The 25,815-nt window shown below is 41.2% G+C and overlaps 2 protein-coding genes across 3 annotated transcripts in view; both read left to right on the forward strand.

Annotated features, from left to right (window-relative positions):
* Nucleotides 1-1,215: 1,215 nt before the first annotated feature.
* Nucleotides 1,216-13,855, forward strand: rundc3ab (RUN domain containing 3Ab). 2 transcript variants are annotated; one of them, XM_085416383.1, is made up of 11 exons: nucleotides 1,217-1,604; nucleotides 9,144-9,259; nucleotides 9,469-9,596; nucleotides 9,724-9,809; nucleotides 9,894-9,983; nucleotides 10,079-10,159; nucleotides 10,268-10,433; nucleotides 10,677-10,834; nucleotides 10,994-11,113; nucleotides 12,469-12,569; nucleotides 12,654-13,853. In XM_085416383.1, exons 1-11 carry the CDS (start codon nucleotides 1,510-1,512, stop codon nucleotides 12,794-12,796), a joined length of 1,284 nt encoding a protein of 427 aa, XP_085272509.1. In that variant the 5' UTR covers nucleotides 1,217-1,509; the 3' UTR covers nucleotides 12,797-13,853. The 2 variants fall into 2 exon arrangements, with proteins under 2 accessions (XP_085272507.1, XP_085272509.1); XM_085416381.1 differs by having other exon boundaries at nucleotides 1,216-1,604; nucleotides 12,469-13,855.
* A 5,086-nt stretch (nucleotides 13,856-18,941) lies between these two features.
* Nucleotides 18,942-25,815, forward strand: part of LOC146663564 (protein FAM117A-like) — an 11,636-nt gene continuing 4,762 nt past the window's right edge. Inside the window, exons 1-6 of the mRNA XM_085416384.1 lie at nucleotides 18,942-19,658; nucleotides 20,458-20,603; nucleotides 22,466-22,561; nucleotides 22,905-23,021; nucleotides 23,734-23,862; nucleotides 24,061-24,247. Coding sequence (XP_085272510.1) covers nucleotides 19,340-19,658; nucleotides 20,458-20,603; nucleotides 22,466-22,561; nucleotides 22,905-23,021; nucleotides 23,734-23,862; nucleotides 24,061-24,247 — 994 coding nt within the window. The 5' untranslated portion in view covers nucleotides 18,942-19,339. The remainder of the gene's footprint in view (nucleotides 19,659-20,457; nucleotides 20,604-22,465; nucleotides 22,562-22,904; nucleotides 23,022-23,733; nucleotides 23,863-24,060; nucleotides 24,248-25,815) is intronic.

A 25,815-nucleotide genomic window follows, 5' to 3' on the forward strand; every position in this document is an offset into this window, starting at 1 on the left:
AATATTATAAAGCTCTATTGTGTCATAAATATATATAATCCCAGTCAGTGGCATGTCCAAGATTTTTATTCCTCAGCCATACAATTTTATGGATTTAGACTTTTTACTTCAGTAAAAGTTATAAAGTCACATAGATTTATTCTGCACAAGTTGTATAATCAAAAATATATTCAGAGTAAGAGAAAATTTTCTCATGATGTAGAACGGCATTTTTAGAATCATTATATACATGCTGGATCATTCATTTAGGCTATGCTTATGATTTTATTCATAACTAATGAATTTTAAATGAACTTTTCACACATTTTGTGTTGTCAGACATGTGGAGCAGACACAGATCTGTGTCTTAGTCCAGGACCAAAAGCTCCCAACCCCCACCCACCAACCAACCTGTGGTTGCTACCAGCTGTCGTTTCATTCGAGCAGAAAAGGTTTGGGGCCAACGTGTCTGCACCACTGCTGTGCTGACACTAAATCAGCTGAAAACACGAGCACTTTCCTCTAATAGCAAGAGCAGGGAAATGACGGGAGGATGTTGATTGGAAATTACGAGAGGAGGAAGTGAGCCAGCACGGTGACCGCAGTGGTGGTGATGATATCAGGTTTATTGTGCTACCAAGCTTTTACCAGGAACAGTTATTAAACAAGAAAAGAAAGAAATTTCAGTCTCAAATACATCCAACACAATCTTTAAACAATGCATTAAATAAAAGGTCCAAGCACATCTCTTATTCTATATCTATTTATAATAATATAGAAAATTATCATTTATTATTGATGCATAAATTAAACATACAGAAAAAACGAAATAAACTTTCAACGTGTATAAAATGTGTCATATGTTCAAAATAAAAATTGATAAATTTAATGATTGTATTACTTTCCATACACAGTCTTAACAAATAATTATAATAAAAATGTGCATTTCAATCACTATAGCAAATGAAATTTCCAAAATTGAGATAGAGCATTTGCTATCTTAAAGAGATAAAATGATGAGGATTTTGAACAATACATATATTGCAAATATAAATATTAAATATTAAATGTCTATTTTAGGGTTTTTTTGTAAAATATAAATTTGTGAGCACAAAACCAAACAAACAAATAAATAATCCCTGGTCTTTATATATTATATTAAGCTCTCAAAGAAACTGCGTGTCGCTGGAGCCGGTGACGTAATTCGGTCCGCACGACACGAAACGATCCAATGACGGCATGATGAAGTCAGAAAAGTGGGCGGAGACAGAAAGAGGGGGCTCGAGCAGACACAATTCAGTCCCGTGAGCAGGTCACAGAAGTAAACATAAAAACAAAGCCCACGCTCCGCGCGCTCTGGTGTGTCTAATGTGTCGAGCAGTTTCCTCCGTCGTCTCACAAAGTGCCGCCGCTGTCTGTCAGCGGCTTTGACGCGGGCCGCCAGCATCCTCTCCGGCATCCACAAGTGAATGAGGAGGGCCGGTGGCCCACAGGGAGGGGTCGTTTGCTTCCAGGGCTGCCTACTCCTGGATGGAGCAGGCAGCGATGGCCATGGGAGATGTCTCGAAAAAAGCATCGACTAGGAACCTCGCGGTGGAGAGGAAAAACCTCCTCACGGTCTGCAGGTGAGTGCATTATCCAACACGCCTTATGTTGTATATGGTGATGGACATTTTTAATGCCCTCAGTGCTGCATCAGACAGTGGCCTCTCTGTGTGACTTTTATCTTTGTCAGTGCAATTTTTATCCCAGTGCTGATGGTGTGGTCGCTATGACGACACCCTTCCTGGAGCAAGGACTAGCTGGCACCCTAGGGACTTAAGGCAGGATGGCAGTATAAGATCTTTACATAAAGTCCTGCTTGGATTTTGTGATTTTGGATAGAGATTTGTTCTTCAGTAGGCTCAAACACTGACCTGACGGTGCAGGCACATAATGATCTCTAACGATTATGGTTATGTAAAGGGACAGAGCATTTAGCCTGTAAGTCAGCAGGCATGCTTCCACTTCATCCAGCAGTAGTTGTGCTATCATTCAGCTCAGTCATGCATCAGCTTCAACGTAGATAGACATCCACAGCCCACAGCACATTTAAAGCTGCTGTGACTTAAATTTGGATTTTCCCAATGCATAAAATATTTTATATAATCTAAAAGGGGTCAGTTGCCAAGGTGGACATAGGAGTGTTAGCTCACTTCAGCTCCACTGCATATTGCAGCTTCTTATATGTAAATTGAGAGCATTAAAGTCAGTAAAAAAAGGCTAAAAAAAAAAAAAAAGTAAGCAGGACCTCTGTGAGCCAATGACAGGTGAATCTAGGTCAGGTCCCCGCCCTGCTGTTTGTAATACACAGGAAATGCAGGGATTGTGCTCGTTTTGAGGATAGTCAGCCATTTATTATCCAGTTGATGCAGCTGAATGAGCCATTGTTGCCTTTGGAACAATGGGGAGTGAAATCACTTGCCTCAGTGGCTTGTGATAAGATAAGCATTGTTTATAGATGTGAACGTGGCCAGTAAAACATAAAGATGGTGACTCTGCAAAACATGACCAGTATTTAGCCATAATATTTTCTCTCTGTTTGCAGGAGATGGTTAATTTCCTTCTCACGGCTCACTGCATATCTTACCGTCACTGGACAAATAGTATTTGACAGGTGTTCTTGTAGAAAATAGTCCTGCTGAATTATTTAGTGTCCAGGAAAACATTTAGTGGTCACTGCTGAAGAAATAATGGTGCTTAAAATAAACTGAAAATTCTTTGCCTGTGAGCTTTTATATCATTTGTGGGTGTATATTGCTGAAAATATACACCCACAAATGCACAGTGCTGGGAAAAATATTTCACTACTTCCTGATTTCTTTTCTTTTTTTTTAATATTAGACAAAGATAACTTAAAAAATACAAAGTGAAATTCTGAATGATGATTTCCTTTTATTAAGGTAAAAAAATGCTGTCAATTTTCAGGACATAGCTTAGCCCTATGTGAAAGTGTAATTGTGAACCTGGTTAAATCATGCATTTACTGTGATTATCCACATTTTTTGGAAAGCTGAGTTCAGTTTCGCTCACCATTGCAAGGTCTGATTACTGCATGACATGGTGAATCAAGAAATAACCTAAATATAAACATAAACCAGTCTGACAAATGGAAGCAGGCCAAAAGACCTCCACAAGCAATCTTGCCACAATCTAAAGAAACTCATGAACAGATCAGAAACAAAGTCGATGTCAGGTCACAAAAGAACCCAGAACAACAGCTAAAGAACTTCAGGTCTCACTTGCTCCAGTTTAGGTCAGAGTTTATGATTCAACAATAAAAGAGCGACAGGGCAAACATGGCATCCATGGGAGAGTTCAAGGAGAAACCAAAACTAAGGCTCGTCTCACAAAACATCTTGATGATCCCCAAGACTTTTGTGGAAACATTCTGTGAGTAGGGCTGCCACGATTTGTCGACTAGTCACGATTACGTCGACTATCAAAATCGTCGACGACTGATTTAATAGTCGACGCGTCGTTTGAAGCTTTGTAAGATCCCAAAAGACGCAGGAATAAGTAGCAGGATTTAAGAGTGTAATAACGGACTGAAACAGAAGATGGCAGCACTGCATGTACAAGGATGCCAGCTGCCGTTAAACCCCGAAGAAGAAGAAGAAGAAGCAGCTGTGTCCCAGAAATCATAGCGCGGCCCAGCTTAGTTTCCAACAATGGCGGCAGCTAGTTAGTTTTAATATTACTCTTATTATTCTTTCTGGGTCAGAAAATAAACGTTTAACGTATTTTCAGGCGAGAATGTAGCTGTGTAAACCTCAAATATCGGCTCAGTTTATCAGGACACCATATATTTTCAAAAGCGCTCCGACGTTTTCAGAGACGTCTGTTACCCACTAGCTCGATAGCTAGCCGGGGGCTAGGTCACTAGCGCCGTGAGAACACCGGACTCCCGGCAAATTGTTTTCTAACCCACCGCCGTCTTTCGCTACTCAGGTTAAATATATATGAGTCACTTAGATAAATTAAAAATGTTGTTGTTTGGCTTTTTTTTTTTGTATTTTATTTGTTCCTGAGTAAATCGGTTTGTCTGAGATTAAAGTTATAGTTTTTACACAGCTGAATAAACGTCAAGCAGACAGCTGATTATCAAAAGTGTGAGATGCTGGAGAATATACTCCGTTGTCCTGTTATATTTTAGATAGCAAGGAGTTCATTAAACTTCACCGAAACAATCTGCAAATTTCATTAAAATTGAATAAACTATCATCTTGTCTTTATTTTTAGTTAGCACCTTAAACACTTAAAGCTGTAAGCTAATGATAGTTATATAAGAGCAGATGCTGCTGGTGCAATAAGCTGTAGTTTTACGTCCAGTGGATGATGATCTGATTAGTCGACTAATCGCATAAATAATCGGTGACTAGTCGACTATCAAAATAATCGTTTGTGGCAGCCCTATCTGTGAGATAAAAGTTTAACTTTTTGGAAGGTTTGGGTCCTGTTACATCTGCTGTGAAACTAACATAGCCTTTCATGAAAAGAGTACATCGTAACAAGAGCCAAGCATGGTGGTGGTAGCGTGATGGTCTGGGGCTGCTTTGCTGCTTCAGGCTTGCTGTAATTGATGGAACCATGAATTCTGCTCTCTACCAGAAAATCCTGAAAGAGAATGTCTGAATGACTCAAAAACAAAACAAAACAAAACAAGAAGAAAAAAAGGAGGTTTTTGGAGTGGTCTAAAATAATCCAGACTTAAATTTCAGATGCTTTGGCATGACCTTAAACAGACCTTTGATGCTGGAAATACGTCCACAGCGATGTGAAATACTCATTTCCTGATATCACAAACTTATGCTGTTTGTGTCATGGTCCGGAGTCTGTGGACTCCTTGTTTATGTTTAAATTTATTAATATTCTGTGGTTTTGTTTATTTTGGGTTGTTTGTGATTATCCCTAGTGTTGTGTGTCCTCTGTGCTCTCCTGTTCCATGTTTCAAGTTCCTATGTTCTGTCTCCTAGTCTGTTAGGTTTGCCTGTTTAGAGATTTATCGGTGTCTTTCCTGTTTTATTGTGAAGGTCCATGTCTCTTGTCAGTGTTTCTAGTTTTGCTTCCCCTTGTCTTGTTATGTCTAATTAATCCCAGCCGTGTCTCCCTCCTGTCTCCCATTCCCTGATTGCCCTGTGTGTATTTAAGCCCTGTGTTTTCTCGTGTGCGTTGCTGGATCGTCTGTGTATTGAAGGCCGATTACGTCATAGCCAGGCGATGAGGGCTGTCCCAATTCAAGGGCCGCTCCAAATGAGGCCCCGAAATCCGTCCTTCATTTTCCTGGATATGAAGGATGGGTCAGGTGTATCCTTCGTGGCCCAACCTATCCCAGAATTCATAGCGCAGCCCAGCCAATTCCAGTTTCCAACAATGGCGGCTTAGTTTTAATATTACTCTTTCTGGGTCACAAAATAAACTTTTAAGATATTTTCAGGCAAGAATGTAGCTGTGTAAACTTCAAATATCTGCTCGGTTTATCAAGACATCACATATTTGCAAAAGGGCTCTGACGTTTTCACAGATGTCTGTTACCCACTAGAGCCGTCGAGAACACCGAACTCCCGCCACATTTTCAGACCCTGCGTGGTCTTTCGCTACTCAGGTTAAACATATAAGTCACTTAGATAATGTAAAAATACTATTGTTTGGCTTTTTTCAGTGTTTTATTTGTTCCTTAGTAAATCGTTTTGGCTGAGATTAAAGTTATACTTTTCATGCAGCTGAATAAACGTCAAACAGAAAACTGATTAAACAGAAACGTGAGATGGTTGAGAATTTACTCCAATGTTCTGTTATATTTGAGGGAGCAAGGAGCAGACAGCTGAGTTTATTCAACTCCACCGAGACAGCTGGTGACGCAAATCTGAAGGCTAGACCGTCCCATTTCACAGCCTCGCACTTCCAGACTTCGAAGGACCCGGCCCACGTAGACCATGATGGCCGGGTTCTTCGAAGGCTGTGGCCTAGGAGTTGGGACACAGCTACTGTTATGCTAATGCTAGTTGATGTTATTAATATTGTTAATGCTAATTAGCATTAGCAACAAAAAGCAGCTTGCTAATATCTGTAATATCTTGTTCCCTTGAGTTTTAATAACCCTCTATTTTCTCCAAAGTCTTTGTTTTTACAGTGTAATGAAATAAGAAACAAGCTCAATGTACAAGAATCAAAATTAAAACAGGATAATAGGGTAAAGTGGATTAAAGTAGTTGCATGCCATGGAGACTAGATGACGCGCATAAGTGACCAGTGACTCAGCTAAAAGTTTTCCCCATACATCACCACAGTTATCAATATTTACAGCCAAAATTTAAAAGTAGGATATTTATGAAATTATGGATAAAATCTTGCCAAATGATTTATGATTATTATTATTATTGAGTTATGTCTCTCTGAACTAATTTTATTTGTTCAAATCTTCAACACATACAAAAGTTAAAGGGTTTTCACAGGAAGATCCTGGAAGTCAGGAATGTATTACGGGAGACTTATGTCATCAGCTGAAATTATCTAGTACAAAGGAAGTTGTTGGAGTTTCCTGAAAGTGCTCGATGAACATATTCCTCACAGTAAAAGGATGACATCAGACTGAAGTGTAGACATGAGACTCTGCAGGAAATGGAAGGTACATTGTCAGAGATCACATAATTACATCCACACTCAAATGGGATGGAGATACGCTTGTACAATTTCAAATAGTTGAACTCTGTGCTCTAACCCTGATTATAATTATGGGAAATCAGATTAGTAATGGTTGATTGATTGATGACGCAGTCCTGATACTATAACCTAAGGAATATTGCGGGAATTCGATCAATATTGAGTTTTAGTGACACTCTGACTATTTTGCTTTTTATGCTTTTATTTCCTCTTTGTTAGACTACTGTACTGGTCTTTTAACAGATATCAATCAGAAAGCATGAAATAGACTTCAGACTATGCAAAATCAGCTGCCAGATTGTTACCAGAACCTTGAAAACTGAACACATCTTACCCCAGTGTTGATGACTCTACACTGGCTGTGCATTTCTCTAGGAATTGATTTTAAGATTTTACTTATTACATTTAAAGTCCTTCATTGCCCAGCATCAAAATATACAGTCAAACTGCAGTTCTTCTACCAACCAGTGCTCAGCTGAGATCCTTGGTCTGAAACCCATTAACAGTTCCCACCTCACATGTAAAGACACAAGTCGATTGAGCGTTTGAATGTTTGCTGTTGGGGCTCCTCGATTGTGGAATGACCTGCCTGAGAAAATTCAGCTCACCTCATTAGTGTCTTCTTTTAAGATTCACCTTATTTTATTTTGATGTTAAGTCTTGTGTTTTAATTGATATGTAAATTCCATCCATCGATCTATCCATTTTCTTCCACTTATCCGGGGCCGGGTTGCAGGGCCAGCAAACTAAGCAGAGAAGCCTGGACCTCCCTCTTCCCGGCCACCTCCTCTAGCTTGTCTAGTAGAACACCAAGGCGTTCCCAGGCCAGCCAAGAGATGTAATCTCTCTAGCATATCTACCCCAGGGTCTCCTCCTGGTGGGACATGCCCAGAACACCTCACCTTGGAGGCACCCAGGAAGCATCCTTGTCAGATGCCTACACCTACACTGGCTCCTTTTGATGTGGAGGAGTAGCAGCTTTACCCGTCCCAGATGGCTAAACTTCTCACCCTATCTCTAAGGAAGAGGGCAACCACCCTTCAGTGAAAGCTCATTTCCACAACTTTTATCTGTGATCTCATTCTTTCGGTCACTACCCAGAGGTCATGACCAGGTGAGGGTGGGGACATAGGTCGACCAGTAAATCGAGAGCTGCTTTTTTACGCTCAGCTCTCTTTTCACCACTACGGACCAGTACAGTGTCCGCTGATATGTTCATTGTTTTGTATAATCTCCTCCTTGTTTGTTCTGTTATTCTGTGTTTCTGGGAAGTACTCTGTAACTCTAGTTTTGATAAGTGCTGTAAAAATAAACTATTATTAAGCTGTATCATACATAATTACTTTATGCCCTGCCCTAACAAGCTAACACCACCCAGATATTTTGCTTTTATGAGTTTCATTGACCTTTGTTAATTGTACAGTACAGATTACAGCATGAGTTTTGAACAAGGAAACCTAGGATATTTATGGAGACAAGTTATCTCTCTTATCTGCCATGGTCACAGAATACATTTAGACCCTTGTGTACAAAACCTAACTTGTACATTAGCTTGTGGTATATCTGAAAGATTACGTGTTGACAGAATAGGACAACGTGGAGTATTTTGTTCAGTAAGGTCAGTCTGACACCGAGATCAGAGTCTTAAAATGTTCCCATTGTTGCCATTTTACCATTCACTGATCACACAAGTACATCACATTTATGACACCAGATCCAAAAATTCACATAACAACATATATATTTAACCATTTTTCTTCAAATATAGAAAGTAACTTTCTTACACATTAAATTGTTATCATACAGAGACAAGAGTTCAGCTTCCTATAAAAACAGCACAGAGCTCTGTAGTCTGGGGAGAATTGTGTGATTTTTCAGTGCTTACTATTTACTCTATATTCTGCCAAATTAAGCAAGCAATTTGGCAGAAGATAGAGCGATTCCACAGTCTTATCATCTCCTGTTTTCTCTACACTGATCCAAGGATCCATCCCGTGTCATCTGGAACAGCCATCACAAATTTTTGAACACAGAAAAATAAACGTAGAGCGCAATACTGTACATAATCTGCTCATGTACATTCTTTAAATCTGTGCATATTCCTGTAATTTGTGTTTTTATGATATTAGAAATCATGTAAGAAAATGAATAGTCATTCTAATTGTACTCATTAAAAATGTTCAGTCTGTTTTTTAGGGTTAAACCTAAGAGCTAACTAAATGTATCACAGTGGCAGAACACTGTGTTCTTTCGCGACTGCATCCTTAAACAGACTTGTGTGGTTTATCAAGTGTGATTCACAAATGTTTAGCAATAGTTTGATGTACGACATGTTCTGCCTACTGTAAACTGAAACGAAGACAGCGGTAACCCATCAGCGTTTTTCCTGACTAATCTTTTCCCTCTATGCTTGAATAAGTGCTCGAATAAGTGCTCTCCTCGCTCCTCTCCACCACACACAGGTTTTCAGTTAAGACCCTGCTGGAGAAATACACGGCCGAGCCCATCGATGATTCATCAGAAGAGTTTGTCAATTTCGCCGCCATCCTTGAACACATCCTCAGCCACCGTTTCAAAGGTACTAAACTGAGGAGATAACATACTGGGACTTAACGTCCTGTTGAATCAAGGCTCTTACAGTGTTTACTGAAACTTTTCTGTCCTGTTTAGCAGCTTCGGCAAGCAGAACCATGTTGTTTTATTATTCGCAGTAATATATGTGTAGTGTAACAACGTGTTTTTCAGTGCTTACTAAAACTAACGCACTTCACATGCTTGTTGTGTCAGGCTCTAGTAGCTGGTTCGATGGTCAGAGGAGTTACTGGGACTACATCCGCCTGGCTTGTGCTAAAGTCCCCAACAGCTGCATTAGCAGCATTGAGAGCATGGAAAACATCAGCACCTCACGAGCCAAGGCAAGACCATCATACGATGACAAAAAAATTACAAATAAATAAGAATATGTAGATTTATTGGGACTAATTTAGAAGTCATTTTTGTGACTCTCCAGACTAATTTCTTTAGCTTTGGTGTTCCTTTCAGGTCCGAGCCTGGATGAGAGTAGCTCTGATGGAGAAGAGGCTATCTGAATACATCGCCACTGCTCTGAGGGACAGCAGGACAACCAAGTTAGCACCTCTCTATATAATAAAAATCACTTGATCCTCGTACAAACATGTTCCCACCTAACTGCACTTGTCTTTGTGCTTTAGGAGGTTCTATGCAGAGGGAGCCATCATGTTAAGAGAAGAAGCTACAGTGCTAACAGGGATGCTAATAGGTCTTGGAGCTATAGACTTTAGGTGGGGCGTCCTGACTTTTAGATATCAGACTGATACTTTTAAAATCCTTATGCATGTATAAAGTTTCTAATTTCTGATTGGTTTGTCTCCCTCAGCTTCTGTTTAAAAGGGGAGGCCCTGGATGGGAAATCTCCTGCAGTGATTGACTATACTCCATACTTGAAATTTACACAAAGGTACACCAACCTTCATGTATTTCAGAAACACTTTGAAAGTTACAGAAACACCATTGCACAGCCCATTCAAAGTCAATAAGATACTGATACTGGCTGCTCGTGTCACAGCTATGATTACCTGAGCGATGACGATGATCGGCAGAGTGTTGACAGCAGCGCGAGTGACGACAGCGTCCCTGAACATCCTTACATCCCCCTGGTCACAGACGAGGAGAGCTGGAGCACAAAGTGTCGCAAGATGGAGCAGAGGTTCAAGATTGTCAATGCACAAAAGGTGGGCGGACAAACATGATGTGTTTCTGTCGCTGTTGCTTGATCTAAATCTAAGGTTAATAAATGCAGATAAATACGTTCATCGTTTCATGACTCTATTAATCTGTCAGTTAATAACAAAGATTATACTGCGGAATCGTTTCTACATTACTATGACCGTTCACAGATGGTTGATGTCTAATATGAGTATCCGAGGGTGAATGTGTTTTTTAAATTTTGGCTCAGTCTGAATGTGTGTTGTCAGGGTTACCTGGAGGAGCTTGTGCGTCTGCGTGAGTCACAGCTGAAGAACACAGAGATGGAGAACAAGAGGCTAAAGGCCCGGCTGGAGGAGCTGCAGACCCAGAGCCAACAGGAGAAAAGGGAACTAGAGGCCATTGTCTTGGAGCTTCAGGAGCAACTGTGAGTGAAACACACAGATGGCTAGCATGTTTAAGCAAATAGCTTTAACACAATGCCAGCTTAACTGATGAACACTCTTCACTGCAGAGTACCGTGGACTGTGTTTGCTTTTCAGTGGTTCTATTGTTGGGACTTATGTTTTACCCTCACATGTCTCAGGACAAGCTTGATTCCGTGTGACTCCAACCACTTGGCGAAAAACCTCTCAATCCCACTCGTCAACCAGTGGCCAACGTTCGAGCCGTTCGACAGCCAAGAGGACTTGAAGCTGTTTCGCAGGTTTGCTACAGGCAGCATGGTTACTTTGTCTCGTTGTTGCAATTTGACAATATGCACAAACTCTGTAATAACAATAATATACACCAGCCAGTCGCATTTTTAAGTTACACCTTGCTAATACTGGCTGGGACTCCCTTTTGTCTTCAGAACTGCTTCAGTTCTTCACAGCATGGAATCAAAAAGTCCATCTGCTTCAAGGTTAGACACGTTGTTCACTTTTTCAGACCATTCTCCTAAACTCTACAGATGAGGAAATACATCAGAGGACGATATTCAAACGTCTATCGTTCCATGTTATAGGCTATCGTTTATTTGTTTTAATTGACGGTTTGCAATAGTCACCATGGCAACACAGAAGGACTAACCAAAACAAATCGAGGAGCTCATTCCTAAACAGGCAGCTACTTCTGTAGCTGCAACAACAGATACGTGGACGAGCCGAACAACATTCCTGTATGCGCTTAACGGTGCGCTTCCTCCGAGACTGGACACTCTGCAGTAGATGTTTGCAGACATGCTGGTTTCCATACAGGAACAGCAGTGATACCCGGTGGCCTCAGGGAAGCTCTTGCGTGACTCTGAGGTCATCTAGTTAGTATCGCTATTGGATAATACTGCGTACAGCCCATATTTATTTCATTTTTAATTATTTGATTTAAATGTGAAAAATAAATAGTACTCTTGGTGGACAGATTATATAAACTATTCACTAAATTTACAGAAAATGCACTATATTGTGGTATATATCATCAGTTGTGTGGGAAAATCCCAGCAGATCAGCAGTTTATGAAATACTCTGGCATCAGGTGTGCCACGTTCAAAGTTTGACCTCCCAGCCCATTGTTCCCTTAGTGGGCTGGTTTCAGTCATTATGAAAATGTACTCTTTATAAGATTGGGGAAACCTGCAGTCAGCTGAGACTGAAGAAGTCACTTTATGAGTGACGAAACGTTTCTCCCACTGAAAACGCTACGTCCAGATGAACAGAATCGACCTTTGGAGACGTTCAAAGTAATTTAAATCACCTTTCTTTCTCATTCTTATTCTCAGTTTGAACTTCAGCACATTGTTTTCATCATGTGTACATGCTTAATTGCACTCACTTGCTGCCATTTGACTGGTTTATAAAATAATTGTGTTGATTAGCAGTGCACCTAATGAAGTGGCTGGTGGGTGTATAATATTGTTCAATCAAAGATCAGACAGCACTTAGCAGTTTGTGTAAATCACAAGCAAAAATCAAATGGCGTAGTTATGTCCATGTAAACCTGTATAGAAAACATTTTAATTTTTTAATTCAAAATTTGAACCTGGTTTGAGCCATATATAAATATTTGCCTTGTTTTCTCTTTCAGGAGGAGTTTTCCAAGCACAGAGCTGCTGTCAGTGGAGGTCAGCCTGGATTCTGACTCTCAGAGGACTCATGGGAAACAGAATGGGAGGGCCTGGTGCACAGGTGACAACTCAGACACACAAGCGATGAAACATGTGTGTACAGTTAAACTGACCCTCCCGTTATATGTTTGTCCCACCCTCCCAGAAAAGGACTACACCCCCTCCATGATGGGCCTGTGTGGGTCCTTGGCGTCCTTCCCAAGCTGCAAATCTCTGACTAGCCTGAAGTCCAGCGAGTGCCTGGTCAACATCAGCACAGAGAACAGTCCTGCCCTCTCTCCCAGCTAGGGGGCACCAAAGAAACACTGCCAAGAAACATTAAGACGCTCCGGCGTGAAAATAAAACGACTGTTCTCGGTGGGCGGACAGATGCTTGACAGACTTGAGTCCCTTTACTTTTAAAACCCAGCACTCTCTCAGCTTACACCTGTTGTGGAAGAGCAGCCTGCACGCTCTCTGGGCCTGTGCAGCCAAGATACAGGAGCAAGCTGCCGCACTGCCTCATGGCCTCCTACAGCATCATTGCCTTTCATTGTCGTGACATCATTAAGCCTCCTGCACTGTAAAGCAGCTGGTTTAAGTCTGACCCTCCTTCACTTACAGTCACCCATCTGAACCGGTCACCTTCATCGAAGCTCGCTGTAGGGTCGTTCTGTGTGTCGCTGTCCTTTTGTCTGTGTCTTATCGATCTGTCAGCCTATCTTACTCTGCCTGTTGAATAACACTCACAAGATGGGTGAGCTGCTATATCCTTATGGAGAAACAGCCCTATTATATACTGTTACAGGAGCATGAAAAGATTTTTGAACAGAAGCTTTTAATGTGGCGAGTCAGATGGTTTATGATGAAGATTATTTAAAAAAATAAATAACAGAAGCTACTTTATGATATTAAAATCAATGACAGTTTAGACCTTATTCAATCATACGCTAGGTTAGACACACAGGCTACAGAGGATTGTGGAGATGCCACAGTGTGAACATTAAAAAAAAACAGAAATCTGTTGCATACAAACGCAGAGTTTATTGTGACTATGCAGAATGAGTGTTGTCCTTGTCTTTTTCTACAAACCTAGCTTGATAGAATAGTTTGAACAGGAGAGAAATAGTGAATGTGCAACATGCGTATGCCATTTTTTTTTCTTTCTGTGAGCTTTCCTTTTCTGTTACAGTTACATCCACGACATACTCACCTGTGTCAGTCACACATGTGTAAATTGCTTTTTAATGCGGCGTTTTTGAGAGTTGGGAAACGTTTAAAACTGCAATAAAACTGCCTTTTTTTGAAACATTAAATGTGCTTATGTATTTAATGGATATACCATCAGCATATCTACCGCTTCGATCCAGGCTGAAATCGCTCAGTTCCTATCCTATGAGAATAGTTCCTCTAAGCACTACAGCTAATCCTCAGGGATGCTTTCTGTTGCGCCACCAGCAGGTCAGAGTTTTAAATGGCGAGTGAAGAATCTATAATCTATTAGATGGACTGTCATAGCATTTTGTACAGACATTAATCAAGGTGCTGGGATTATCTACCACACTGTTGTACATTATCCCCTGATTTATATAATTACTAAGTACTTTTGCATGAATTGTTCTTTTAGCTTCTGAGTTCTCCCAAATATTTTGTAGCACCATAAGGTTGACAAATCTGATCTCTGATAAAATTTGGACATCATGATATCGTGTTACCTAGACTTTCCTGCACATATTGTCCATGATCTGACTGCACTTAGACTACACCTATCCAGTGACATGTTGATTTTGGCATAATGGGTTGTTTTAATACTCAGACACAAATGGGGAAAAAGAACGTACATATCATAAAAAAGAATCTGGTCCTTAGCAGGTCTTAAAATTGGGTATATACAACCTCATGTTAAACCCACAGCAGGTTACTAGCAATAACAAAAAACTTTTTTCAATGAAAATTAAGGAAAACAAATCTTTTTTTCACAGTCAGTCGCTCCCCAATCTCAACAACAGACCAATGACCATTTCACTGCAACCAATCAAAAGCACACTAAGTGATCAGACACCATTAATGAGTTCCACACCTAATTAGTTTTACTGTAGCCCATGAAAAACAGAGACCAGGCTGAATAAAATCAATAGGATTTGTAACAAGGAAGCAAGCATATATTCAAGAAATGGACAGACAAACAAAAAAGACAAAAAGAACAAAAAAAAAAAATGCCCGGTCCATCCCAAAGGAAGCAACCATTGTCCATACAGGCTCACTTGCCAGGATGGACCACTCAAAAAAAACCCAACAAATCAAAACAATACCCCATGCCTGGAACAGCTAGTGGATCACTGCTGCTCTGGTAAATCAATCTACGCCCTTGGCACCTTCACTTCCAAAGGTGCACAGGTTAGTGTTCCTCCACCTGCACACCTGATCCCGACTCACAAAACACATCTGTAACCCCCTGTAGTTGCTTGAATATATGCACAAAACTTCTAATTAAGGCACCTCCTCTGTTTTCCTTCAATACCAGCTGTCACACACAGGTAAACAACTGAAATGCAAAATCAATGTGAAAAACTGAATACACCCTCATGAGTTACCTGCTTTCCACAGGAATTAAGAGGGTAGGTGGCTGCTAATTAATTGCACTTCACTAACTCATCAGCAGTGTGAGCACCTCTACTGCAGTTTGCTGGTCATGAGCATTCAGGCTGTGGACGTGCCGACAAATTCACCTCTTGGTCAGAGAAACTGGAAAAAACCACAGAGCTACATACACTCTACTGTCCTCAGTTTGCATGATAAATGTTAAAGTTCTTTACAGTTAAATTAGAAAAAGATTGAACAAATATGGCTTGTTTGGAAGGATTTCCGGGAGAAAGCTTCTTTTTTCTTTAAAGGACAGAGAATAGTCATTTTTTCCTGGTTTGCAGAGTTGAACAAACCACAAGTCTTCTAGAACAATTTCCTTTTAACAGATGAGACCAAAGTGGAGATGTTTGACCATAATGCACACTGGCACGTTTAGTGAAAACCAAACACAGCATATCAGTACAAACACCTTATGCCAACTGTTAAACACAGTGGCGGAGGGGTGATGATCTGGGCTTGTTTTGATTTAAAATTGGAAAAATTGGTGTACTTTCATTTTCACACTCCCTCCACATAAGCTGATATCACAGCTGATTATTTTACTAAAGGTCCAAGAAGCCTCCCTGTCATCACCCTCGTCCCCCTTTGGCCTGGGTCACGCTTTGTTCTCATGTCTTCCCCTTGAGACCTGACTTTGTGAAGCATGACATCGCCTCTCTTTAAATTAGTTTGAGATAGCTCACATGAGGTCAAAGGTTAGGCTCATTTATTCATTAACACAGACAAATACACAGAGCTGAGCAAACAGGAGCTGGAAGTCCTTTGGTAAATGTTGGAAAAGCATTACGTGGAAGACGCATTCCAGGTCGACATACTGTCCAATTAACTCCCAGGCTGTAAATGAATGGATGCCTGTGGGGTGGTGCTACGCTGTGTTTAGTTATTTGTCTTTGTCTTTGGTGGTTTTGTGAGAGTGACATTAATTGCTGGAATTTATACTAGACAGATGAGCATGCTGTAAACACATGGTTTAACGCTTCATCTTTCTGTGATAAAGCCCTCTTAGTCCCATTCTGGTGTCCCGGCAAGCAAATGTGTTATCTAAGCACGGGGACAGGGTCCCGTGTAAGACACGCATGTTTCAGGACAGTTAGCTTTTGCAGAGGGCGCCGGATGGTGAGTCTTACACTGCTCTGGCTTCTAAAAGTGGCATTTTGTTATCTCAGTCCTCTTCTTCTGTCCCACCATCGGCACTCCCTTTTTACACAGTCAGGATATTTATCTTCCACAATGCACACTGTCTCATATATGCACACACATACGCACCCACACCACCCATAACCACTTCACAGTCCACCCAGATGGTGCACACACACCCAGCTGGGCCTCAGGATTGCATGAAGGGGAAATTAGTCTACAAATAAACAAATGTATGAAGTTGATGATGAAATATTTAGATGACCGCTCCGGGGGGAGTTTGCATGTTCTAGCTCATTTAGTGCAGATAACATGGACTTTATACCAGAGAGAGCTCTGCGAACCATGTCACACTGTTGGAATTTGTTTATATTTCTCCTACGTTTATTCATCCATTGGTGTTGGTGCATTTCTTTTTTTTTACATTGTGTGTATTTAAAAACAATCTCTTGAAAGTTTTCTTTAATTAGCCAAGTCTTGCTTTTTTGGTCAAATAACATTATTGGTAAAGGCTAATGCAGCGTAGACCCCAGAGAAGTGCTGCTGTAAGAAAGAAACTAGCAAATTCGCATGAGGTTTATGATTTTTACATATGATAAATTAAGGAAATCAAGGATGTTACAGCAATATTATTTTATTGTTGTACTGCAATGAAGCAAACCAGTGGAGGAGAACACAAATATGTCAAAATAACATGAAAATCAGAGCTTCAGGGAACAGAAACAATGACTCTAATGTATGTGCATAATGACCGATCAAATAACAGCATGATCTTAGACAGGCCCTACAGTTTCTCTCAGCTAAATACCGGCCATTTTTTCTTCCAGTAGAGCGAACGGTGGTGATTGTCGCTGCTGTCTGCATTCCACCTGATCCCAGGGTTTAGCAGGAATTCCTGCGAAACAGACTGCAGCTTCACCCTGATGGCATCAGACAACCCTCAGCTCAGTACTTCTTGGATTCATTTACATGTGTACTGCCTGATTAGGGCAGAAAATACATTTGATCATGTTTATTCAAATAGCACTAGCTGCCCGATGCGCCGCCCAGCGTAGGAGGAACTAAGTGTGTAATTCAAATATCAAGCATTCATATAAAGCCATACCCCTCCCCCAGTAAGACCAGTCAGACCACGTCTTTCTTCACTCCTGCTTGCACCCCTCTCAGGAGACAACCCCCCCCCCCAAAAAAAAAAAAACCAAAAAAACAAAAAAACAAAAAGCAAAAACAAAGCCACAACTGAAGACTATTGAAGACTATCAAGCCTGACTTCAGAAAGCCCTCTCATAAATACCGGACTGTTTTGAACACACTGTTTGGGACATATTTGAACATCAGCTGAACACACGGAGTCGGTTCTGTATCAAGTACTGTGCTAATAATACCGCTGCCAGAAAACCTGGATGACAGGGAAGCTCAGGACTGTCTTCAGAGACCGCGGCTCTGACTGTTAGATCAGGTTGCAGAGCTCTGTACAGTCCTGCTAGAGCTGAGCTGGAGAGCGGGATAAAAGAGGAAGGTGGAAGATCACCTCATCCACTTGCTACAGGGGCTTTGAGGACTCACACAGCACTCAGTGTCAGCCTCTCAGTCTCCCCAGACTCCAGAGCCCAGGCAGTCACCTTACAGCAACATCAAGTGAGGCTGGGGCACAGGTCAGTGAACACAAGGAAGGCCTCTGATCCTGACTGGATTCCTGGGAAGGTGCAAACAAGCATGTGCAGATCAGCCATCACAAGCGCTCATCCCAACCTGTGTGAAGTCTGCAACAGTCGTTCCTGTACCCAAACTAATCAGCCACTGACTGTCTCAGTGCTTACCACCCAATAGCACTTACAGCTTTGTCTTTAGTAGTTTTAATATATATTACTTTTTTATATTTACAGTGTAAATGACTACATGTTTGCGCTTGATTTCTCTTTGCATCTGAAGGTGGAGCTGCTCTGCAGTGACATTATTCACGGTATAATGAAAACTACAATAAAAATTTACATAATTTGGGGGAGTGAGAAGCAACTATGTACATTTCAGTGGCCCTCCCATAGGCGTACTTTACATTATTATTTCCATTTTGTGTTATTTTATACTTCTACTTCACTTGGAGCCAATTATTTTCTTTCATTAATGAGCTACTTTTATTTTTTGGGAGCTGTAGATATAGTAGTGCTGCAATGACTCTAAGTACTTCAACACATTTTCTTTTCAGCTTTTATGCCATTTGAATCAATGGCCTTATTTTTACAACAGCAGGTGTAATAACAAACGAATGTTGCTCTTAATTAAGAGAGTGCTCTGTAGATCTTTCTACACAAGTAATGTTTACTTGCTAGGCCAGAAAAGCCACTAGCATGGCCCTTTAATACATGTAAACTACTGCAGCAGCTTTAAAGTATGCTGATTCATGTGTCAAGGTATAGCTACAATAGTCGGTTTTCTCCTTTAAAAAGGTTTAAATTTGTTTTTAAAACACGAATTTAACATTAAAAAATAAGCTAACCTCAGATATGAATTTGGGGGCGGGGACACCAAACTTTATGGGCCTAAATATGAGGGATTGATGGCGCACTGACAAATAGGATTGAAATCTGAGGCTTCCCGACCAATCAAAAAGTGAGATCTGGGAGCAGGGTCCGCCCACACACGTAATTAAATCCACACCAGCGTGGTGCTGGAACTGTTTGGAGTTTGCGTTGAAACGAGAACGCAGAGGGCTAGGGAGCTGTGCTCAGCCTCGCATCCTTCACGGCCACCTTTAAAAAGGAGAGAGAAAACAAACACGCTCCAGCCCGACAAGTTGTAATGAAACACACTTTAAAGTTTGCTCGGAAGCCGTGGGAGTTGACGTAAAAGTGACTTTTTGAAACTGGAGCTGCTTCCTCCTTCGACAACGGGGTGAAATATCTCAACATCCTCACAAAGAAACTTTGCTTGCTAGGCTGCTAACTCGCCACACAGCCAGCAGCAAGGAGACCAAAAAAAGTATGCTCAGCGGCGAAGACGAGAACACAAGCTCGTATTGACGTTTTACTGGTCGAGTTATAGTGGTATGTGCTCGGACATGGCCTCTGAATGACTCGCCTTGAGTTTTCTAACGGTTTTTCTTCGAGTAGTCATCACCAGCACCAGAGGAGAAAGAGCCGCTGCTGGTTAACTTTAGCCAGCCACCACCATCACCAGAGCGCCCCCACATCTCTACCAGGCAGGACAGCCACAGCTAATAACAGTCATTTAGAGTTAAGTGGACCCAGATTTGACACTGTAAAGATGTCCGGTCGAAGTGGAGCTGGACACACGAGGGGTGCTGCTTTGGGTCCACAGCCGCTGAAGGCAACTGTCCCATATCAGCTGGCCAGCAAACCGAGACCCAACAGGATAGATGGGAAGCCAGGTATGAGCTCAACACCTTTTTCCACCTTATCCTTTCAAGTTTAAGACCTCACGTAGTGTCACGATAGGTGTAGAAAGCTGGGTGCGAGTTTCTGCAGTCCTGCGCAGTTGCAGAGCAGCTTTATCTGCTAGTTGCCCAGTAGGGCATTTGCAGACTTTAGATAAGATGTTCAAACTTGTGATAGCAAATTCTCAGTAAAAGAGGGCAAGTTGGTAGCCGGATCCAAGCATAATATAAACTGTCTTAATTAGTAACACGAGCTATAAAATGTGTGTGTGTGTGTGTGTGTGTTTGTTTTAAGGGAAACTTTGCTACTTCTATATTAAAGTATTCAAAATCTGTAGTTATATTTTCGAAATTTAAAAAATGATAAAATATATTTTATAATTTCTTCTTGTCAATCAAACTGACTATTTGGTGTTTATAGGGTAATATCCAGATATTGGTAGCCCCAAATATAAAACTATTTAAGTATTTTTAGCGTCTTAAAGAGCATTTTTGTCCATTTTTAAGAGACCCTACTGTCTTTTTTGTATCATGTGTAGATGGCTGTGACATGAAGTCTCTTGATGCTTACTGTCAGTACGTTAAAACCTTTAAAATAGATTTAAAGGCCAGTGTGTGTGAAAAGTAGCATTACATGTGTGGCTTTCTGATGTGAAGGTGAAAATGATGCAATGCGTTTAAAATAAGTGTCTGCCACTACAATGCTGCAAGTTTCCTGAGGAAAAACCGATTAGTGTGGATTATTTTTAAGCTTTTTATAAATAATAAGAAAATATCTCTGCGAAACTGACAGCTAGAAAGGCCAGATCCCACCAGCTGAGCCCAGGCATGAGGCGGACGATGTCCCTGGACGCCATCATCGGGCCATACCTGCAAGGACACTGGCCCAAAGAACCAGAAAGCCCGAGCTGTGTACCCCGCCAGGACAAATCCACCCAGGTCAGCGCCACAGGGAATAATGCTTTCAAGTGTGGGAATTATGAGTGTCAGAAAAATGAATGGAATGGCATTTATCAATGATGCTTCCTCAATTTAGAGCTTTTTTTTTTTTGCTTTTTTTTATTTTATGTTTCTCAGTTTTGTTTTTGGGTTTTTTTGGGGGGGGGGTGGGGGGATAGAGGTTAGGTCACATCACAAGATTAGCTTGCACTTTTTGCAGCGAAATAAGTTGCTCTGAGGTTGAGGGAGGGTGGGGGTAGGGGGGTGTCCGGTGCTTGCACAGCGATTACAGAGTGAGAACTACAGCCGCGACAACAGTCCCCGAAGTCAGCTGACGAGGCCTTTTTGGCTGCACCCATCCTCTCTGCTCCGTGCAGGCACTCGCCACTGCACTTTGGTTGCCCACATCCTCCCTCCCTCCCTCCGTCTTTGTTTTTCAGTTTCTCCTGCTCTTTAGCTCGTCTGCAAGTTTGACAAGTCTGTGGGTGTGGATGGTGCGATGTGGCTGCATGTTGGCCTTTTAAGCATGAGACGTTGATCTGTACTAAGTGTGAAACCAATGATTAAAATATGTGAAGTGTTGCTGTAATATTTCATGTTAAACGTGACCTGTTTAACGTGAAATATTACAGCATGATTTATGCAATTGCTGTTGGCTTGTGTGGTGCTTTGGCTCTACTGAGGAGATGTGAGAAGTAAAATCATGAAAGAGAGCTCCACGTTGCTAGCCACATGTTTTTGATGGTGCCTTCAGGTGACAGCAGACCATATGTGGACTTGGGATGGCAAAGCTGCGCACCTCCATTGTGCAACCATGGCTGCTGCTTAAAGCAGAATCTGCTGCGTTTTAGGTCATTTGCTACACAGAGAGAAGGATTATGGGTATGCACTTGATGCAGATGCGCTCTTGCAGTCCTACAAAAAAGCAATCTCCTGTAGACTGTCAGGAAAGGTGCTGTAAATTGCCTAAGAAGTGAGCTTAGACAGAAAGGGACAGACGGTGAAGTTTATCAGATGGGAAGGAGTAAAAAAAAAAAAAACAACAACTAACCAGTGACCAAAAAAGCCAACTGTGGCTGCAGTGGACAGTTTTCACTTCAATACAAAACATTTCTTCCTGTGTTACGAGTTCGATCTACTCCGCGGCAGGGGCTAAGCTAAGTAACAGCAGAACCCAGAAGAGTAGCCCCCCCCCAAACAAGTTATTCCGTATAATTCTGACACTGCCCCCTGGTGTCAGTACACTGTTAAAACATGAAAGCAGGTCTGCAGCTTGAGGTGCAACTTATCATCCAGCTAAGTACACAGTATCACAGATCGTAGTTGGTCCGCCCTCTTGCACTATGCCATTTAAATGCAGCTAATGATTTGTGCAATGATGGAAAAATAACAGCGAATTACCACTGAAGAAGCAGAAGCTGTGTGATGTCTGCGCTGCCTGCGCTGCCTGCTTTTACAGTTCTGGGTTGCTGGAATTTATTATCTTGTGCTGTGAATACTGTGTGAAATATTTTCTCATGAGATGTTTTATCACACTTGTGACGTGCATCTGGAAACAAATGGCATATGTAATGGTCTCTAATTGTGTCTGGCTTGCACTGAAGGCAAAGAAACCACGAAGTATTATAAGAAATGCAAATTTTGAAAATGGCCTCAATCTGTAATTAATGATTTAGTCATTATTGCTTTAAGTACATAAAGAAACTGTACACAAGGCTCTATAGCTTTCCCTTCATTTTGCATATATGATCATATGACAGCTTTAGACCAAACCCTAAAAATACTTAATAAAATGCATATTAAAGACATGTGATTGCATATGAAGAACATCAGTTCTCATGGCTGCTTTCTTCCCACCGCAGACCCCAGACTCATGGTCCGATAGATCCCACAGCCGGCGAGGAAGCAGCAGCCACAAGCGATCAGCATCATGGGGCAGTGCTGAGCATCTGCGAGAGGTCAGTTCAACTTTTGATTGCGCAACATGCATTTGTAATGCCTGGATTTGCTAAACTTGACCCTTTTTTTTTTTTTTTTTTTAAATTAAAAAGGGCAAGTTCTTGAAAAAGTCTTGACTTTTATTGACATTGTTGAGCAACAGGAGACTGAGGTAATCTGCAACGTTCCCCTTTTTATACTTTTTAACGAAGCCTCACTTCTCATGATCTCACTGAACATTGAGCCAACATAAAAAACATAATAAAATCCTTGTTTGTTGATACTAAGCGTTCGACATGTGGGATTAAAGGACTTCCTTTGTGTGTTTGCACGTAGAGGTTGATTAACATGTGTTTGTTTCAGATCACTAAACTAAAACAACAACTGCAGCAGTGCAGCAAACCTGCAGTCTCGGGGGCACATGACAAAGACCGTCAGCGGGGCTATCCTCAGGGGGGCCGTAGCCTTGGAGCTGCTCAGGTACCTTAGCATCAGCAGACACAAGCACACTGAATGAGTTACTTGAGGTTTTAGTGCAGATGTCTCTAGAAGTAAATTTAGGTGTATTTGTTTTTTCTTCTGTACCGTATATGGACACCTGTCACTGATTTACATTCACAAGAGCGCATTACTAAGCTATGCAGGTCTCTGCAGGAAGTGAATGAAATAAAACACTGAGGAAACAGGAAGATCACTACATCATGCTAGCTTCTGCTTTTCAGATTGTAATGCACGGTTCTGCTTTTTCAGCACAGCTGGTGTGTGGTCCCACACTCCACTGGGCTGTGGTGATTTTTTTTTTTTTTTTTTTTTCTCAAATAAACCAAAGTGGTGATGAGACAGCCCCATTCAGTTTATGAAAACACTTGTTAGTTTGATTATCAGCATTGAGCTTGCTGGATTTTTGAGATGTCTGAAGCAAATGACTTTTTGAATGCCTGTGTGCTCTCAAAAAATAAGAAAGTTTCCATTTTCTTTGTTGCTTTTTTGTTGTTGTATTTTTAATGGTAACAATTTAAAAAAAAAAAAAAGTACATTTAGCCTGATGTTTTTGGAAAATATGGAAATAAAAAAAGCTGAAGGGAACTCTTAAAAAAAAAAACAAAAAAACAAACAAAAAAAAAAAAACGTCCTGGTGTTTGGCTCTTAGGAGTAGTGCAATAAAATTGTGTTCACTTGTTTATGTGCTCAGACTCAGCCTATTCCCATCCCCCCTGCTCCCCTGTCTACACTGGTCCCTCCCCTGCGCTGCAGCGTGGAGGGCCTCAACCAGGAGCTGGAAGGCATGTTCATCAGCCAGTCACTACATCCATTACAGAGGGTAATTATCACCTACAGAGCCCACACATGCTTGTTTACACAACATGGACATGTGAAGATGTTTAGGCATTGTTTTATTTGCAAAGAAAGGCGGGTTTCAGAGGTGGCACATGTAGTTTTCTGCTGAAGTAAAACTTCTGCGTTGGCCGATTTTCGTTTAATTAAACGTTCTAAAACGTGCAGTTTCCTGTCTCGACAGCTGCTCGAGGTTCCAGATGGTCATCGGGCTCCGGTGCCTCTGCAGAGCTGCAGCAGTGGATCTCAGAGCGATCCCCCCACCACGCCCCCGCCATCGTCATCCTCCACCTCCTCCTCACCCTCCTCCTCTCCCAACGACATCTGCACCTCTCAGCCCAACTCAGATGCTCCTCCAGACCTGCACCAAGGTTAGTTTGTCAGACATTTTAGATAAGAATTAAAATTTTTATAATGGTGAGAACAAACGTGAAAGTATTGATTTGCTGACCACTTTATTAGGTATTAGGTAGGTATTGGGTATTAATTACCTTAATTGTTCATGGCATAAATTCAGTGAGGTGCTGGAAACATTCCTCACATTTCGGTCCACATTGACGTGACGTGTTAAACACATCAGGGGATGGTACACTGGTATTTAAGAGCTGAAAATGGTCATGAGCAGTACTTGGGTAGTCTGTTGTATTTAAACAATGCTCAGTTGATACCAAGGGGTCCAAAGTGTGGCACAGAAATATTCCCCCTACACCAACTGGCATGTTGTTACATCATACATGCAATGGATCCACACCCTGCCATCTGAATCGAGACTCTTCAGACCTGGCAAGGTTTTGTTGGGTTTTAAAAACAAAAACAAAAAACCATTTATTGTCCATTTCTGGTGAGGCTGTGTGAGGTGTAGCCTCAGTTTTACTGTTCTTAGCTGCCAGGAGTGGCACCCGGTGTGGCCTTCTGCTGTTGTAGCTCCACTCTAACATGTTGTGCATTCAGAAATGTTCTTCTGCATACTTTGGTTGCTTGAGTTACTTTTGCCTTGCTATGTCCTCAAACCAGTCTTGACCATTCTCCTGATATTGAGGTGTTTTACCCCAGAGAAGCTCTAATCACTGGTTGTTTTCTCATTTTCAGACCATTCTTTGTAAACTCTACAGATGGTTCTGTAGGAAATTTCAATAAATCAACAGTTTTCAAATTACTCAGACCAACCCATCCAGCTAGAACAACCCTGCCACATTAAAGTCACTTAAACTCAACTTTGTTTCTCATTCTGCTGTTTGAACGTCAGCAGGTCATCTTGCCTAAATGCACTGAGCTGCTGCCTTGAGATTTGCTGATTAGATAACTGCATTGATGAGCAGTTAAACTGTGTGTTTTTAAAAAGTGTCTGGTAAGTGTATTTCTAGCAGACGCATGTAGACATAAAATTGCAGCACTGATGTATAACTTTGTGGCGGTTTCAGTAACGCAATTCAGCTCTGCCAAAAATATGTCTGCAAAATGCAAATATGGCATGACATGTGTTCTTTATATTCACCATGGAAGTTATTGGTTTTTTTGGTGTTGGCTTGATGGACTAAAGAGTTGTAGTTGTCTTAGTTTATAGTAAGTTTCCCTCTCACTTATAATTTCTTTATAGGTTCTTTCTGACATTGATCATGGACTTGGCAAGGAACATATGAATTAGGTGGCATCTCTAGCTGAGACCTTGAAATTTGACTTCCTTTAGTTGTGCATCAGGAAATTTATAAATAGATTTCTAAATGTCAAAAGAATGCAAACTGCTATTAAGGTTTTAATTTCTTTTCAGTCCTTTGTTTATTCTTCAAATTGAATCTCAATTTGGGGAACATGGGTGAAGTGAAACCCTATCAATAAATGCCTAAGTGATTGTTAGGGAGTCTGTCCCATCCCCCCCAAAATCCTGTGTTTGTAATGTACTGCGTGCCAGAAAATTATTACTTGATGATCATCACCACAT

The sequence above is a fragment of the Rhamphochromis longiceps genome, linkage group LG8, assembly GCF_057381845.1.
Source record: "Rhamphochromis longiceps isolate RC_006_pf linkage group LG8, R_longiceps_female_GT1.1, whole genome shotgun sequence".
Classification (NCBI taxonomy): domain Eukaryota; kingdom Metazoa; phylum Chordata; class Actinopteri; order Cichliformes; family Cichlidae; genus Rhamphochromis; species Rhamphochromis longiceps.